General features: G+C 33.1%; 2 protein-coding genes across 2 annotated transcripts; both read right to left on the bottom strand.

The window, feature by feature from the left end:
* Positions 1-1,737: 1,737 nt before the first annotated feature.
* LOC114180804 (receptor-like protein EIX2) lies at positions 1,738-8,470 on the bottom strand. Its single transcript, XM_028067092.1, has 3 exons — positions 7,878-8,470; positions 7,077-7,264; positions 1,738-4,970 (listed from the first exon to the last, which is right to left on the bottom strand). Exons 1-3 carry the CDS (start codon positions 8,468-8,470, stop codon positions 1,738-1,740), a joined length of 4,014 nt encoding a protein of 1,337 aa, XP_027922893.1.
* A 3,499-nt stretch (positions 8,471-11,969) lies between these two features.
* LOC114180803 (receptor-like protein EIX2) lies at positions 11,970-15,736 on the bottom strand. Its single transcript, XM_028067091.1, has 5 exons — positions 14,978-15,736; positions 14,135-14,613; positions 13,003-14,069; positions 12,680-12,922; positions 11,970-12,014 (listed from the first exon to the last, which is right to left on the bottom strand). The coding sequence occupies exons 1-5, from the start codon at positions 15,721-15,723 to the stop codon at positions 11,970-11,972; spliced, it is 2,580 nt and encodes an 859-aa protein (XP_027922892.1). The 5' UTR covers positions 15,724-15,736.
* Positions 15,737-17,739: the final 2,003 nt, after the last annotated feature.

Raw genomic sequence — 17,739 nt, 5'->3', positions numbered from 1 at the left:
CATGGATTACGCGTACTTTTATACAATATATTTCAAAATAGTAATTATTTATAAAATTTAGTTAACAATTATATTTTTTTAAAATTTAGTTAGTAATTATATTATGAAAAGGTAAAATGGAAATAAAATTTATTTACACAAGATGAATTCTCTTTACATATAAATATAATTTTTTATAAAATTAAATACAAATGTTTTCTTTTGTTTTATTATAAATCATTTTTATTTATTTTGTAGACTTGTAATTAAGAAATTATTGAGTTTAAAATGACGTTAATTAAATTGGAAAAATCCACTAAATTTAAAAGAAAAATTACTTAAAAAATAAAGTTAATAAAATAATTATTCTAATCTGAAAAAAAAAATTTAAGAATAAAACTGAAAAAAAAAATATAGACATCAAAAATAAAAATCTTGTGGTTATATATAAGTATAAATAATTCAACCGTGAGAGTCGGAGTGTGAGAGTTACATTAGGAAATAACATATTACGTCATCATTTATATTATTTAATATTTTGTAGGAATAACATCTGATAACAAAATGTATAATATAATACTTGAAATTTATGGGTTAAATATATTTTTAATATCTAAATTTTAAGTGAAATTTAAAATTAGTTCTTTCTAGTTTTGACCAATTTAATCATTTATATTTATAAATGTATGAATCTAGTCCTTTTAACCAAATTTTGTTAAGTTTATCTAATGTTTCAAACACGTTTTATGATAATATTTAAGTTAACATTGAAGTAAAGATGTGTCAATCAGTGTAAACAATTCAAATACTAGGTTTCAAACATGTTTTATGACAATATTTGAGTTAACATTGAAGCGAAGATCAATAAGTGTAAATAATTCAAATACTATCTATCATGATAAACCTTAGATAAACTTAACAAAGTTTGGTTAAAATGACTAAATTCATACATTTCTAAATATAAAAGACTAAATTAGTCAAAACTTAAAAAAAAAGATTAATTTCAAATTTCATTAAAACTTAATAACCAAAAATATATTTAATCCTAAATTTATTTATAATTCTTTTCAGAATATTTGTAACTTTTTATCACAATTGCAAACAAAAAGGAGATGTACATATTCATCAGTCAAGTGATGGTATAAACTTCACACACATGGCTATCAACGGTGCTTTCCTTCTTCCGAGATCAATCAGAAGTGCCTAGTACAACTGCAATAGCCTACAAATTTTGTATAACCGTCAATTGGTTTATTACAACATAAATAACGACGGAATTATATTTGACTGTGTCAAATTAGAATATATTATTTTAACTAAATCATTTAATATGATAATAAATTAAATATTTAACAATATTTTATACCAAACAAATAAAACTTAAGCATTTTAAAAAATCATAGTTACGAAAATTTAACATTCTTCTTTTAAAGTAAAAATATCATCTGATAAAATATGTTACATGATCAGATACAAAATAAATATTTCATCATTGAATTATGAAACATAATATTCAGTCATGAAATGTATTTTTTCTTTTTTTCCCTCTGTAATACACTTCCGTTAAAGCAATAAGTATTATTTATAGTAAGGGTGATTACTAAAATTGTTAAACTAGGATGAACAAATAAAATACTTCTCCTAATAATTAGATTATATTTAATTACAGTTTTTTGTTCAAAATATGTATTCTGATTTATTTATTTGTGAAGCAAATATTGATATATCTGACTAACATACCTTTTTCCTGCGATCAGGTCACCTACACTTGCCACATTGTTCATACATACCGATTGTCAATCTGTTTAAGAAGTCCAGATAAGCATTTTTCCAAGAACTCCAAAGTAGTATTGGTCCTAATAAGCCCCAAAATCCAGTGAAGTATCCAATCCCCATGCTCATGTACAATGCCTCATAGAAAACACTATCTTCATCATTTATTGCTTCGGCTTCCGAAAGTTTTCCTGTTGTTTGATCTCCGTCTCCATAACAACTTTTGTTAAGTTGCTCACCACAAAGGTACATATTTCCTTCAAAACTAGATGCATCGAAGGTTTCAAAATGTCTTCCTGATGGGATCCTTCCAGAAAGAAAATTGTGTGACAAGTCTAATTTGCCTAGATAGTCAATTTCGGATAGAGGAAGAGGAATTCCTCCACTGATTTGATTTCTTGATAAGTCAAGGGATTCCAGTGAACTTAAATTTCCTATCTCTGAAGGAATTTTTCCACTCAGATTATTTCTTGATAAGTTCAAATAAACTAACCCAGCCAAATATCCAATCTCTTTTGGTATTTCACCCGTTAACTTATTACTTGAAAGATCAATGCCCTTAATTAACTCTGGATTCTTGAACCTCTGTTCCACACCTTTCCATATCAAGCTTATGGTAAAGGGATACTCTTCCCCATAAATATTGTCATAAATTTTACTATAAGGGATATATATGAAATACATACGATTTAGAGTGACAGGTGTGTCGATGCCCTTTTTAGACATGGCAGTCAATTCCTTTAAGCATGATGGAATTCCTTTTGATAACATATTATTCGAAAGATCCAATAATTGAATATACTTCAAATAACAGAGTTCAATGGGAAGATTTCCAGAAAAGTGATTCTCTCGCATGTTCAAGATTATCAACTGTTGCATACTTTCTCCGATCCATGATGGTATGGGGCCGGACAACATATTTTTAGCCACATCCAACATAATTAAATTGCTGCAATTCTTCAAGGTCGAAGCTAATTCACCTGTCAGGTTATTGTTTCGTAAAACCAAGACTTTCAATTCAACAAGGCTGCCCATAGACAAAGGAATCCTCCCTGACAATTTATTGTTGCTTAAATCAAGATACCGTAACCGATCTACAGATGTCCAACAGTCAGGGAGCTGTCCCTTCAGTTGATTGTTTGACAAATCTAAAATCCACATTTCGGAGTTGCCTTGGTTACATATGAATGAAAACAGATCTGAGAATTTATTGTTAGAAAGCCTCAATTTTGAAGCTTGTAGTAAAAACGATGGAATTTTGCCTTCAAACTGATTTGAATTTAGAATTACCGATGGTGCATAGTGAAGCTTCAATGATATATTAGGAATCGGACCACTGAGATTGTTGTGAGACATATTCAATGTTCTCATATTTTGCAAGTTGTCCCAAACCCAATCCGGTACGTAATTAAGCCCATTGTCGGAAATATCGAGGTCACTTAACGAACTTTGAGTATGGAGCCAACTAGGAAAACTAGGACCCAACTTGCAAGATCTTAGTCCCAAATTTTGTAACTGGAAAGGTGGAACCCAAGTAGGGACAAATTTTACAGACAATGAGTTATTTGACAAAAATAAGTACCTTAATTTGGAAAAACTGGAAAGATGGGATTCAGTGACGTCACCCTCCAAGCAATTTCCATCCAATGACAAGTACTCCAACTCAGATAGCAATCCAATGCTTTTAGGTATCGCGCCTGTAATGTTGTTATGGGATAAATCCAAATTCTGAAACACTTGTCTGTTGCACCATGATGAATTCTGAAAAAAGATAGAAATATTCCCACTCAATTTGTTACTTGAGAGGTCTAAATTCCGCAATGTGCAGATGTTCCCAAAGAAAGATGGAATCACACCTTGCAGTTTGTTACGAGAGAGGTAAAGAACTTCAAGAGAGTTCATTGCTTTCCCAAATCCATCAGGAATGGGACCTTCCAACATGTTATCATAAAGTTGAAGTGTACGAAGATTGGTAGTGGAGTTGAAGAGCCAGTAAAATATGGATGATGATTTCAACAGATTTGAGGAGAGATCAAGCGAGGCAAGAGAAGATGAAGAATTCGTAATTGAAATAGCTGAGATGAGAAAGTTATCATCACTTAGACCACAACTTGACAAATAAAGATTTTGAAGTTTTGAACTGAAGTTGAAACTACCTTGAAAGACTGATGATGTCATATTATTATAGGAAAGGTCAAGGGTCACAAGAGAAGGAAAGGTTGAGAAGACAGGAGATGAGAAAACAATGTTATTTTGAGAAAGATAAAGCTCTTGAAGATTAAGGCTAAAGTTAGACAGTAATTGAAATGTTGAGGATGTGAGCATATTATCAGAAAGGTCAAGGATGGTAAGAGAATTGGAAAAGTTGGAAGGTGAATAAAACAGAGAATGAATATGGGGATCTGAAAGAGAACAGTCAACTAGCCTCAACTCTCTCAGCATTGGACTATGAATCATCAATTGCAACGCGTCAGGGTTATGTAAACCATTGAGGGCAAGATGTGTTAGGGAACTGAGATTAGACAACCACCTTGCATCCTTAGGTTTGACATCAAAATCTCCACCAAGTCTAAGAGTGTGCAAGAAAGGAAGATTCCCAACCTGGAATGGGAGTGCTCCAGAAAAGGAATTTCCTCTAAGATCAAGGTACCTCAACTGTGACAGATTTGCAAATTGACAAGGGAGTTTACCATCAAGATTACTATAACTGAGATCGAGAGACGTTAAATTTGAAAGGCTTCCAAGTTGATAAGGGATATCTCCACGGAGAAGATAATTGTGACTTAAATCCAGAGACAATAAATGTGTAAGGCTTCCAAGTTGGGTAGGAATGCTCTCACCAAAATGAGAATAGGAGAGATTGAGATATCTTAAGTTGGTTAATGAGCCCATGAGTTGTGGGATCTCCTTCCATTCAAAAAGATTGTAGCTGAGATCCAAATGTTGAATATTTTGCAAGGCAAACAATAAAGTGATATTGAGTGCACCTCTCAAATATTGTGTATCCGAACCACGGAGACGAAGGAAGCTTACATGACCTGTTTGATGGTCGCATTGAATGCCTTTCCATTTGCAACAATCTCGACTGTTGTCTTCATCGCTCCATGTAGACAGCACGCCATAGTCATCTATGAGGCCATGTTTGAAGTTGAGGAGTGCCTGTCTCTCCCTCTCAATGCACTTTATTTCTGTGCTATTGTTCAATCCGAGAATGGATTCTGCAGCATGCAGCAAGAGCAGGAGAAGTGCATAACAGAGTCTAGGAAAACAAGTAGTCATTTGGTGATATGAAATACGTAAGAGTGAAATAAGGATCTTGAATTTGATCAGTCTACTCTTAATCGTGAAGTGTGAATGGCAAAACCAAAACGATTGAATATATATAAGCGTTCTGGTAGAGTATAGTTCTTGGGGTGGTGTCATTTTTCCACCAAATATGCTTTTTGATGCACCCACTACTTTTAATTACATGCACTCAAAATACCATCATCATGATTCATGTGTAGAATTTTTGTTGGGCTCCGTGCGATCAAACAGAAAAGGAGTTTTCACACCAATAACTTATGACAAATAGACTAACATTTTTCATAACTAACGTCAAATGTTTCATACTATTATTATTAATAAAATAATGCCAGGAAACGTGAAGGAGGCTTTGAAACAGTTTCAGTACGTGATAGTTGACTTGAGTTGAAACATGAATGAAAAGTATTGAGAAAATTATTGGGGATGAAAACAAGAGATGAAGAAAAATAGTTATTATGATTGTAACGTTGAATATTTACCGAGAATATGAAACATGTGTACATGAATTGAACAAATTCACTGTTGCATTCAATGTCTTGCCGTTTGCAGCAATCATGACCATGTACACATCATGTCACACGCATACGACTACGGACACGCCTCTTGGAATTGATTCTTACATATTCTTGTCATTCTTCAAAAAAATAAAAAACAAAAATAGAATGTACAACCATTTTTTAATAGCAATATAATTGTGAAATTAAATGATTCGTATGTTAATTCCGGGCCAATTAAACTCTTCTTCAAACGTGCAAGTTGCTAATTAATAAACTTTCAGGAGATAATTTGACAGAAAAAATGGATGTTGAATTGTATATCGTTCTATTTTTTTGATTCAAGTTATATATTACACACATCAAATAAAGAGAATAATATTTATTCGATGTGAGCTTGACATGTGTCATTTTTTTTTCATAAAATCAAAAAGAATTAAAAAATAAAATCAAAACTAAAAAGGTAAAAAAAAATATCAAAGTGACATGTGTTACCTTTGTTGTTAATACAGTACTAACATAAATAATCCGATAGTATCACATTTTTCAAAATAAGAGTGAAATTGAGATACATGAAAGAAATGAACCTATTTAAAATTTCACTATAAAAATCAAAACGGACGAAATGATTTAACCTTAAAATAAATGAGTTGTGATATATGTAGTGAAAAATCGTAAACAAACTTTATGTTCAGCCTTTAAGTTCAGATCATGAGACTGGGACTATGTAGTGTTAGATTTCAGGGTTGATGGTATCTTCTTATTAGTCTCCATCCAATTGTATCCTATTTATTTACTATTAATTTGATTAATAAATTATTTAAACAAATATTTAAAAATAAGAAAAAGGTGATTATATAAAAATCGAAAAGCATAAAAAGAGTTTTGGAAAAATTGAAGTCATGTAATAACTTCACGAATTCCGTAAAACTAAAACAATAAAATACGAAAATGCTTATAGTAGAAGTCTTCTAATCCTTACACAACTTCAGTGTAATTTTGTTTTTAAGAAAGTCGTCCAACCAATACACTACTTTTAGTATAAGCATAAGTGATTAATTATATTAATCATGATGAAAGTTGTTCTTGAATAATATGACTTCAACATTAACATTGAAGTCGTACTATTTACGGCGACTTTATAAGAAATGGTCGATGATGGAAATAACTTATTAATAATGAAGTCGTTCGTTGGAACGGCTTAATTCTTTTGGTAATTTTTTAAAAAAGTAACCCCGATACTTGAAAAACAAATAAACCCAAATTGATTAAAAAATCTATAATCTTATAAGTCTTTATCTAATTGTATCTATTTATTTGCTATTAAGTATATTTTATGAACAAATTATATGTCGTCATTAAGATATTTAAATTATTCTTATTAATATTAAAGGAGAAGAAATTATTCATATCGGATTAATACTTAAACATCATATTGAATGTGCTTCAAATAACAGAGTTGAATAGGAAGATATCCAGAGAAGTGATTCCCTCGCATATTCAAGATTATTAATTGTTGCATACTTTCTCCTATCCATGATGGTATTGGGCCAGAAAACATATTTTCAGCCACATCCAACATAATTAAATTGCTGCAATTCTTCAAAGTGGAAGCTAATTCACCCATTAGGTTATTGTCTCGTAAAACCAAGACTTCCAATTTAACGAGGCTGCCCGTGGACACAGGAATCTTCCCTGACAATTTATTGTTGCTTAAATCAAGAAACAATAACAGATTTACAGATTTCCAACAGTCTGGGAGTTGTCCCCTCAATTGATTGTTTGATAAATCCAAAGTGGCCATTGCATATGTGCGTTAGTCACATACGAGTGAAAACAAATCTGAAAATTTATTGTGAGAAAGCGTTAGGTCTGAAGCTTGTAGTAAAAATTGCGGAATTTCGCCTTCAAAATTATTTGAATTCAGAAATATGGACGGTCTATTGAGAAGATGAAGAATTCGTAATTGAGATAGCTGAGATGAGAAAGTTATCATCCCTTAGACTACAATTTCGCAAATAAAGATTTTGAAGTTTTGAGCTGAAGTTGAAACTACCTTGAAAGACCAATGAGGTCATATTATTATAAGAAAGGTCAAGGGTGACAAGAGAAGGAAAGTTTGAGTAGACAGGAGATGACAAAACAATGTTATTATCATAAAGACAAAGCTCTTGAAGATTAAGGCTAAAGTTTGAGAGCAGTTGAAATGTTGAGAATGTGAGTACATTAGAAGAAAGATCAAGGATGGTAAGAGAATTGGAAAAGTTGGAAGGTGAATAAAATAGAGATTGGATATGGGTATCTGAAAGAGCACAATCAACTAACCTCAACTCTCTTAGCTTTGGACTATGAATCATTTGCAACCAATCAGGGTTATGTAAACCATTGAAGGCAAGATGTGTTAGGGAACTGAGATTAGACAACCACCTTGCATCCTTAGGTTTGACATCAAAATCTCCACCAAGTCTAAGAGTGTGCAAGAAAGGAAGATTCCCAACCTGGAATGGGAGTGCTCCAGAAAAGGAATTTCCGCTAAGATCAAGGTACCTCAACTGTGACAGATTTGCAAATTGACAAGGGAGTTTACCATCAAGATTACTATAACTGAGATCGAGAGACGTTAAATTTGAAAGGCTTCCAAGTTGATAAGGGATATCTCCACGGAGAAGATAATTGTGACTTAAATCCAGAGACAATAAATGTCTAAGGCTTCCAAGTTGGGTAGGAATGCTCCCACCAAAATGAGAATAGGAGAGATTGAGATATCTTAAGTTGGTAAGTGAGGCAATGAGTTGTGGGATGTGACTCCGTACGAAACCATTGTTGCTGAGATCCAAATGTTGAATATTTTGCAAAGGAAACAATGAACTGATATTGAGTGCATTCAATGTCTTGCCGTTTGCAGCAATCATGACCATGTACACATCATGTCACACGCATACGACTACGGACACGCCTCTTGGAATTGATTCTTACATATTCTTGTCATTCTTCAAAAAAATAAAAAACAAAAATAGAATGTACAACCATTTTTTAATAGCAATATAATTGTGAAATTCACTGATTCGTATGTTAATTCCGGGCCAAAACTCTTCTTCAAACGTGCAAGTTGCTAATTAACTAAACTTTCAGGAGATAATTTGACAGAATAAAAAAATGGATGTTGAATTGTATATGGTTCTATTGTTTTGATTCAAGTTATATATTACACACATCAAATAAAGAGAATAATATTTAAATAAATTTATTAAATTTATGAATTGACATACTACGATTAATATTAACTGTATTTATTCATTATCATCCGCTGCGACACAAGACCCTTAACTAGAAATAAATAAATAAACGGGTATGTTCAATCATATTAGGTTTAGAGTTATTAGAAAAGTTGTGTTGAAAATAAAATATAAAATTAAAGGTTAAAATACCTTTTTGGTACCAATTTTCATCAAGTTTTTTCAAATAAGTCCTAATTTTGGTTTTGTGTTCAAATAGGTCCCAATTTTCGTCAATTTTGTTTAATTGGGTCCTTTTTTGTTAACACCATTTAAATCATTAACTGCCATGAACAGTGACGGCCACGTGTTACTTCGTGATTTTTTTGAATTTTTTTTATTTTTATTTTTATTTTTTTTAATTTTTTTTAAAATGTACACGTGTCAACCTAGGAGTGTGCCACGTGTCACTTCGTGTTTTTTTTTGTTTTTTTTTAGTTTTTTTTTAATTTTTTTTAGATGTCCACGTGTCAACTCAGTAGCGTGCCACATGTCAAAGTCAATGTTCTAAATTCAATTTGGTCCCTATATTTGTTATTTTTGTTCAATTAGGTCCCAATTTTTGTTAACATTAACCAATTTGGTCCCTCTCCAAATTAAAACTAAATTTAATTTTTATATTAAAATTCACATTTCTTATTAAATATTTTTATATAATATATTAAAATTCACATCATTATAACTTTGATATAAAAATTAAATTTGGTCACATCTTCGATAGGGACCAAATTGATTAATGTTAACAAAAATTGGGACCTAATTGAACAAAAATAACAAATATAGGGACCAAATTGAAAATAGAATATTGAAAATAGAATATTGACTTTGACACATGACACACTACTGGGTTGACACGTGGACATTTAAAAAAAATTCAAAAAAATAAAATAAATAAAAATTCAAAAAAACCACGAAGTGACACGTGGCACGCTCCTGGGTTGACACTTATATATTTAAAAAAAATATTAAAAAGGTTTTTAAAATTTTTTAAAAAAATAAGAAATAAAAAAAATTCAAAAAACCATGAAGTGACACGTGACAGTCACTGTTCATGGCCGTTAATGATTTAAACGGTGTTAGTAAAAAAGACCCAATTGAACAAAATTGACGAAAATTGGGACCTATTTAAATATAAAATCAAAATTAGGACTTATTTAAAAAAACTTGACGAAAATTGAGACCAAAAAGATATTTTAACCAAAATTGAAAAGTAACGACGTTAGAAATGTATTATGCAAAACAACTCAGTGAAATCAGAGTGTAACATCCCATTTAATAGTCTGTCAAACTACTAAACAAAATATCATATTATGATAAAGTAAGCAGATAGTTAGAAAAGCCATTCAGGAGTATAATACAGTCATCCCAAAAGAACCTGTTCTAACTATTGTACTATTTTCTAAAACAAACTTAAGGAGAATAAACGTTATACATTCCAAAATGCTTTCTCTAACAACACAGATTAAAAGTAAGGGAACATCAGGAGCCACAGATCAGGTCCGGTCCAAAGGAGGAGTTCCTTCACCTAAATTCTTCTCTGCTCACACCAAGTCGCAAGTGATCATAGCAAAAGAAGAGGTTCAAGGGCAAACATGACAGGTAAGAAGGGTAAGCTAACAGCGTATATAGTAAGAGGTGAATTTTCATAAATATAATACAAACAATTTTACACACATCATAGATTGAAAACAGACCACTATTTCAAGACGCACAAGTACCCGACTCTAACTCAATATCCGGATTGTGTAAACAAATTGGAGCTCTTGGTAGCTTGCACCTGTGAAGGTTCCTAAACTCTGCAGAGTTTAGGCTCAAGGGGTTATCACCCAACCACTCCCAAGGTAAGTCCTCTTCGCGTCTATGACTGATCGGGTCCATAGACTAGGACCTCCTGCTACTCCTCACGACATAACCCATCACACTCTACATGAGTCTCAATGGATTATTGGAGCGTCAGGATGCTAACCAAAATTGAGTCCTTAAATGTTTACACACACTATGTACTTTTCCCTAGGAATTCCCATGAAATCCTAGTTCATCTCATCTCTTCAAAATTCTCATTTTATCAACTTTCCTCATACCATTATATATATATATATATATACTACATCTCATCATCATCCAACATACTAAAGCAAACATCATTTCTTTTGTATTAATGCAACCATCATTCATTCAAAACAGAGAGGAATTATAACCCTGCAGTGGAACTCGCCTAAGCTAGCGAATCTCGCCTAGGCTAGGAAGTAGTCTCGCTTAGGCGAACTACCCTCGCCTGGGCGAGACCCGTTACAGTGGGCAACTCGAATGCCAGAGCGAGTTCTCGCTCAGGCCAGGCTGGTTCGCCTAGACGAGAAGATGTCTCGCTCAGGCGACCCCAGCTCGCCTAAGCGAGATCTCGCGCAACACCCAGAGGCAACCTCCTGATATTCTCGCTTAGGCGAGAGCCACTCGCCTAGGCGAAATTATCAGGTTTTCTGCACTGTTCTTTACATGCAAGGTTACGAAATCCACACCACAATCAAATTGCACACCAATAACAGTTCATAAGGAGAATTAAACTAAGGATCATCTCATCCAAACACACAAGAAGTCTAATTACTCGAAAATTGAACGAAGGTTAGCTTCCCTTACCTCTTTTGCTAAGATTGAGTTTGGTGGAGTTTGAAAAAGGCACCAAGGTGGCAGAGATCTCAATTTAACCTAGAGATTCAGTAGTAAGACATAGAAAAGATGGAAACTTATAATTAATTTCGAATTCAGGGATGAGCAGATGAACTCTAGTGGAAATTGAACCAAAACGGAGAATTGGAACCTACCGAGGAGGGTGGGAGCTGAGGGTTGAAGCACCAGAGGGTCCAGCTGAGTTTGATCCTCCAGAATCTGATCACAAGATTAAAGGAACTGGTGAGGGAACTGGGTAATTTGGTGAAAACAGAGGAAAGGACTTGGAAGCAGAGAGAAAGAATGAGAGTGGTGTTTTCTGATGGTTTTTGAGAGTGAGAAGGTAAATTTTAGATTTTAAGGGGTTTCACACAGAGTCTAGAAACAACATTTTGACATAAATTACTTACTAAAAACATTCAAACTATAACACTGAATACATATCTTGCACTTTTATAGATACCAATTATGATTTCCTTCACCCGAGATCAATCGGATGCGCGTGTAGCACAACTGCAATAACCTGCAATTTTTGTATAACCATTGATGTCGTTTATTACATCATAAATAAAATATGGGAATTTAATTTGTGTGAATTAAAATGAAACATTTTTCTAAAAAAATAGTATTTTTATTAAATCATTTAATATGATAATAAATTAATATTTTAATAATATTTTTAGCATTCAAATAAAATTTAACTGTTCGAAAAAATCATATTTAAAAAAAATTCGATATTCTTCTTTTAACCTAAAAAAAAAAACATCTAATAAAATATGTTACGTTTGATACATATAACTATTTCATCATTATTAGTAAACAAAATTAAACACAGTTCAATCATGTAAACTATTTTTTCTTTTTTCCTCTCTCTAAGTTACACACTATAGTTAAAGCAATAAGTGTTATAGTAAAGAGTGATTACTGAATTAGTTAAGTTAGGATCAAATGAAACAAACTACTCCTAACAATCGGAATGCATTTAATTTAATTAGAGCTTTCTATTTAAAAATAGGAAAAATATGTATTCCATTTTTTTTTGAAGCAGGTATTGATATATATGACAAACGTACCTTCTTCTTGCAATCAGAGCACCAACAACACATATATACCATATGTCAACCTGTTTAGGAATCTGAGATAAGTATTTCTCCAAGAACGCCAAAGTAGCATTGGCCCGAATAAGACCCAAAATCCAGTGAAATATCCAATCCCCATGCTCATGTACAATGCCTCATACAAAACATTATCTTCATCATCATTTCCATGTTCTTCAGTCTTTATTGTTCTCTGATTTCCATCTTCAGGACAAGTTCTGTTAAGTTGTTCACCACAAAGACCAACATTCCCTTCAAAACTAGAGACATCAAAAGTTCCAAAGTGTCTTCCTGATGGTATCCTTCCAGACAGAGAGTTGTGTGACAGATCTAACTTGCCAAGAAAATCAATTTCAGAAAGAGAGAAAGGAATTCTCCCACTGATATGATTTCTTGATAAGTCAAGGGACTAACCCAAGTAGATATGATCTCTTTTGGTATTTCACCCGTCAACTTATTACTTGAAAGATCAATGCTCTTAAGCTTTAACTCTGGGTTCTTGAATCCCTGTTCAACCCCTTTCCACATCAGGCTTATGTTAAGGGTATACTCGCCCGTAGGAAAACTTCCATAAAATACACCATTCATGTTCAGCAATTTTATATAATTTATAAACCCACTTGTGTGGATGCTCTTTTCAAACATTGCAGTCAAATTGTTTAAGCATGTTGGGAGTCCTTTTGATAACATATTCTTTGAAAGATCCAAGAATTGAATATGCTTCAAATAACAGAGTTCACTGGGAAGATTTCCAGAAAAGTCATTCTTTCGCATGTTCAAAACTATTAACTGCTTCATACTTTCTCCGATCCATGATGGAATGGGACCAAACAACATATTTTCACCCACATCCAATGTAGTTAAATTGTTGCAGTTCTTCAAAGTGGAAGCTAATTCACCTGTTAGGTTATTGTTCCGTAAGACCAAGACTTCCAATTTAACGAGGCTGCCCATGGACACAGGAATCTTCCCTGACAATTTGTTATTGCTTAAATCAAGAAACAGTAACCGATTTACATGTTTCCAACACTCTGGGAGTTTTCCCTTCAATTGATTGTTTGATAAATCTAAAATAGTCATTGCAGAGCTGCTTTGGTCACATATGAATGAAAATAGATCTGAAAATTTATTGTCAGAAAGCCTCAACTCTGAAGCTTGTAGTAAAAACGATGGAATTTTTCCTTCAAACTGATTCGAATTCAGAATTATAAATGGTCTATTGAGAAGCTTCATCGATGTATTAGGAATTGCACCGGTGAGATTATTCTGAGACATATTCAAACATTGCACATTTTCCAAGTTGTTCCAAAACAATTTTGGTACTGAACCATTCAGCCCATTATCAGAAATATCAAGAAAAGCTAAGGAGCGTTGAGTCTGGAGCCAACTAGGAAAAGTGGGGCCTAACATGCAAGATTTTAGTTTCAGAACATATAATTGGAAAGGAGGAACCCAATTAGGTCTATTTTTAGAGATAGAGAGTTATCTGACAAATATAAGTGTCTTAACTTGGAAAAATTGGAAAGATGGGATTCAGTGACGTCACCCTCCAAACGATTTCCATCCAAGAACAAGTACTCCAACTCAGATAGCAATCCAATGATTGTAGGTAGCATGCCTGTAATCTGGTTATTAGATAAATCCAAACTCTGAAACACGTGTCTGTTGCACCATGAAGAATTTTGAAATAAGCTTGAAATTTCCCCACTCAACTCGTTATATGAGAGGTCTAATCTCTGCAATGTGCACATGTTCCCAAAGGAAGATGGAATCTCGCCTTGCAGTTTGTTACCATAGAGGTCAAGAAACTCAAGAGATTTCATTACTTTCCCAAATCCATCTGGAATGGGACCTTCCAACACGTTTTCATAAAGGTCAAGAGTACGAAGATTGGTAGTGGAGTTGAAGAGCCAGTAAAATATGGATGATGATATTAACAGATTTGAGGAGAGATCAAGCGAGGCAAGAGAAGATGAAGAATTCGTAATTGAAATGTCAGATATGAGAAAACTACCATCCCTGAGACTACAATTTCGCAAATTAAGATTTTGAAGTTTTGACTGAAGTTGAAACTACCCTGAAAGATAAATGATGTCATATTATTATAAGAAAGGTCAAGGATCACAAGAGAAGGAAAACATGAGAAGACAGGAGATGAGAAAACAATGTTATTATGAGAAAGATAAAGCTCTTGAAGGTTAAGGCTGAAGTTAGACAAAAACTGAAATGATGAGGATGTGAGCATATTAGAAGAAAGATCAAGGATGGTAAGAGAATTGGAAAAGTTGGAAGGTGAATAGAATAGAGAATGAATATGGGTATCTGAAAGCAGTGAAGGTTATGTAAACCATCGAAGGCAAGATGTGTTAATGAACAGAGATTAGACAACCATTTGGCATCCTTAGGTTTGACATCAAAATCACCAGCAAGTATAAGAGTTTGCAAGTAAGGAAAATTCCCAACCTGGAAAGGGAGTGCTCCAGAAAAGTAATTACAACTGAGACCAAGGTATCTCAACTGTGACATATTTGCAAGTTGACTAGGGAGTTTCCCTTCAAGATAATTATAATTGAGATCGAGATACCTTAAATATTTAAGGCTTCCAAGCTGATAAGGGAGTTCCTGGTCGAGATAATTGTAACTGAGATCGAGATACCTTAAATGTGTAAGGCTTCCAAGTTGGATAGGAATGCTGCCACTAAAAAAAGAATTGGAGAGATTGAGATATCTTAAGTTGGTAAGTGAGCCTATGAATTCTGCGATGTCATTGCCCATAAAAAAATTGTAGCTGAGATCTAAATATTGAATATTTTGCAAGGGAAACAATGAAGTGATATTGAGTGCACCTCTCAAATATTGTGTCTCAGAACCACGAAGACGAAGGATGGTTACAAGACCTGTTTGATTGTCACATTGAATGTTTTTCCATTTGCAACAATCTCGACTTTTTTCATCATCCCTCCATGTAGAAAGCATGCCATTGACATCTACGAGGTCAAGTTTGAAGCTGAGGAGTGCTTGTCTCTCCCTCTCATTGCACTTTATTTCAGAGGTATTGTTGAATCCGAGGACGGGTCCTGCAGCATGCATGAGAAGCAGGAGAAGTGCATAAAATCGTTCCAGAACACGAGTCATTATTTCAGCTAATTCTTAGTTGTGAGGTGTGAAAGGCAGAAGCAGGAAGGATTTGTTATATAAGGAGTTTGGGAGAGTAAAGTGGTGGTGGTTGGCATCTATTCCCAGCGTTCACATGCTCACTGATTCATATTTTCTCATCCCTTCATCAAACATGGTTTATTGAACTACCCACTAGCAATAAAAAAAGACCATCATGCAGTGTGTGAGGAGTTTAGTGGAGAGCCTCTGAAACGGTAGCTGATGACCAATGTGAAAAAGATTTACATATTATATTATAAATGTCTAAGTGGAATTAAACCTATAATAATTAGCACACGATATCAGAAATGTTGAAGTAGAACTTACAATACAATATCTTGTGTTACCTTGTTTTTTAAGAGATGTGTAACTCCCTTAACGCAAGATTGATATCTTTACTTCAAATATAAAGTCTTTCTACTTCAAATATACGTGATATTATATTAATAGACGATGATAATGTAATATTATTAAGTTAATATATAAAATAAAATTATATTTATTATGAATAAAGTGAAATATATTAGAAAAGATAAGAAAATAACAATTGATAAATAGAATAAAAGAGAAGAACATGTATAGACGATTTTATAAAAAAATAAAATTTATAAAAATAACGGTTAATTTTCAAAAATTTAATAAATAATTATATTTTAAAAGAGGATAACTAAAAATTATATGTATACCCTAGTAATATATAAATAAGATATCCACTTTTTTATTCACATTTCATTATTCTAGTTTTACCTTTTCTTATTATTTTAAAAATTAATTATTTTATAAATAGTTTATCTTTAGCCGTTATCCTTAAAATTTATGTTATCTTTAACAATTATTTTAAAAACTTATTTTGTATACATATTTTGTTTTTTAAGTTTATATTTAAAAACTATTTAAAAATTATTTATATATTTCTTATTAATTTTAACTCAAAGTTTTACCAAAGTTAAAAAGTAAAAACACATTTATTGTGCCTGTATTTTCACTAGTATTTTAAATATATAATATGTCGAAATTCAGTTACATTTTAACATTCGTTACTATTTTTAGATGTGTATATTAGTGAGCAGGCCAAAGTTAAAACAAAGTTAAAACGTTATTTTAGGAATTTTAGAAAAATTTGGGAGTTGTTGACGGTGCTGATAGAAACGGCTAAAATTAATTAGGGCCACAGTGTTTGACAATAGTCCAATATACTTCTTGAATATCGGGGAAAGGAGCTAAACGCACAAAATGCTCCAGTACATTAGGCCGTGGACCCAACGTCATTCCATAAGCTTAGGGAGTTATTGCTACGAGGGTTGCAGAGTTCCCAAAATTTAACCTCAGTGTCTTTCTGGACTTTTGGAAGTGCTTTGGATTGTAAGCCGAGTTCCCAAAATTTAACCTCAGTGTCTTTCTGGACTTTTGGAAGTGCTTTGGATTGTAAGCCGAACTTTTTTGGGTGCAAAAACTAGTAGGGTTTTACTATTGATATAGCGTCCGGCGGCTCAGGTGTGTGCGTCAGTCAGGCGATAGGAGTAGCAGGGAGGTTCTTGCACCGCGTGGCACTTGGTGGCAAGGTGGGTTCCGCTAGGCGATAAACCCTGCAACAGTGAGTCTGTAAGAGGCTTGGCACCTTGCGGCGAGGAGGTCCTGCCAGGCGGTAACGTTGTAGGTATCTGACTTGTGTGTGTTGTTGTATGCATTGATGCGAACTTAGATCAAAAAATGTTGTGCCATGAGCGGATAGGTTCATGGATGGTGATGAACACATGATGATTTGAGCGGGGAGGTTCATATCCTGTTACTCTAGTGTGGGGATACGAGTGGGTAGGTTCGTATATTCCGTGCTCACACTTTAGTTTCGTTTTTTATTTTCAAATTTTACGTCATTTTTTTAATTTCGTTTTACGTTAGTATAGGTTAATTTTTAATACATATTTTAGAAAAAAATACATTAATTTATATATGTATATGTATATGTAAATATTTTTTAATTTTGTTTTTATATAA

Source organism: Vigna unguiculata, chromosome 4 (genome assembly GCF_004118075.2).
Source record: "Vigna unguiculata cultivar IT97K-499-35 chromosome 4, ASM411807v1, whole genome shotgun sequence".
Taxonomy (NCBI): domain Eukaryota; kingdom Viridiplantae; phylum Streptophyta; class Magnoliopsida; order Fabales; family Fabaceae; genus Vigna; species Vigna unguiculata.
Note: the sequence above shows the minus strand (reverse complement) of the source record. Positions and strands in the feature narration are given on the sequence as shown.

Bases quoted from the DNA above. Each gene is read 5' to 3' on its own strand.
- LOC114180804 (XM_028067092.1), bottom strand. From the start codon at position 8,470: ATGGTCATGATTGCTGCAAACGGCAAGACATTGAATGCACTCAATATC. The intron at 7,265-7,877 runs GTTAGTTGATTG...TCTTGATTTAAG, and splicing joins CCAAAGCTAAGAGAGTTGAG to CAACAATAAATTGTCAGGGA. The intron at 4,971-7,076 runs GTATGCAACAAT...TGCATGCTGCAG, and splicing joins ACCATCATGGATAGGAGAAA to AATCCATTCTCGGATTGAAC.
- LOC114180803 (XM_028067091.1), bottom strand. From the start codon at position 15,723: ATGACTCGTGTTCTGGAACGATTTTATGCACTTCTCCTGCTTCTCATG. The intron at 14,614-14,977 runs GTTGTCTAATCT...GCGAAATTGTAG, and splicing joins AAACCTAAGGATGCCAAATG to TCTCAGGGATGGTAGTTTTC. The intron at 14,070-14,134 runs GTGACGTCACTG...TTGTCAGATAAC, and splicing joins GGATGGAAATCGTTTGGAGG to TCTCTATCTCTAAAAATAGA.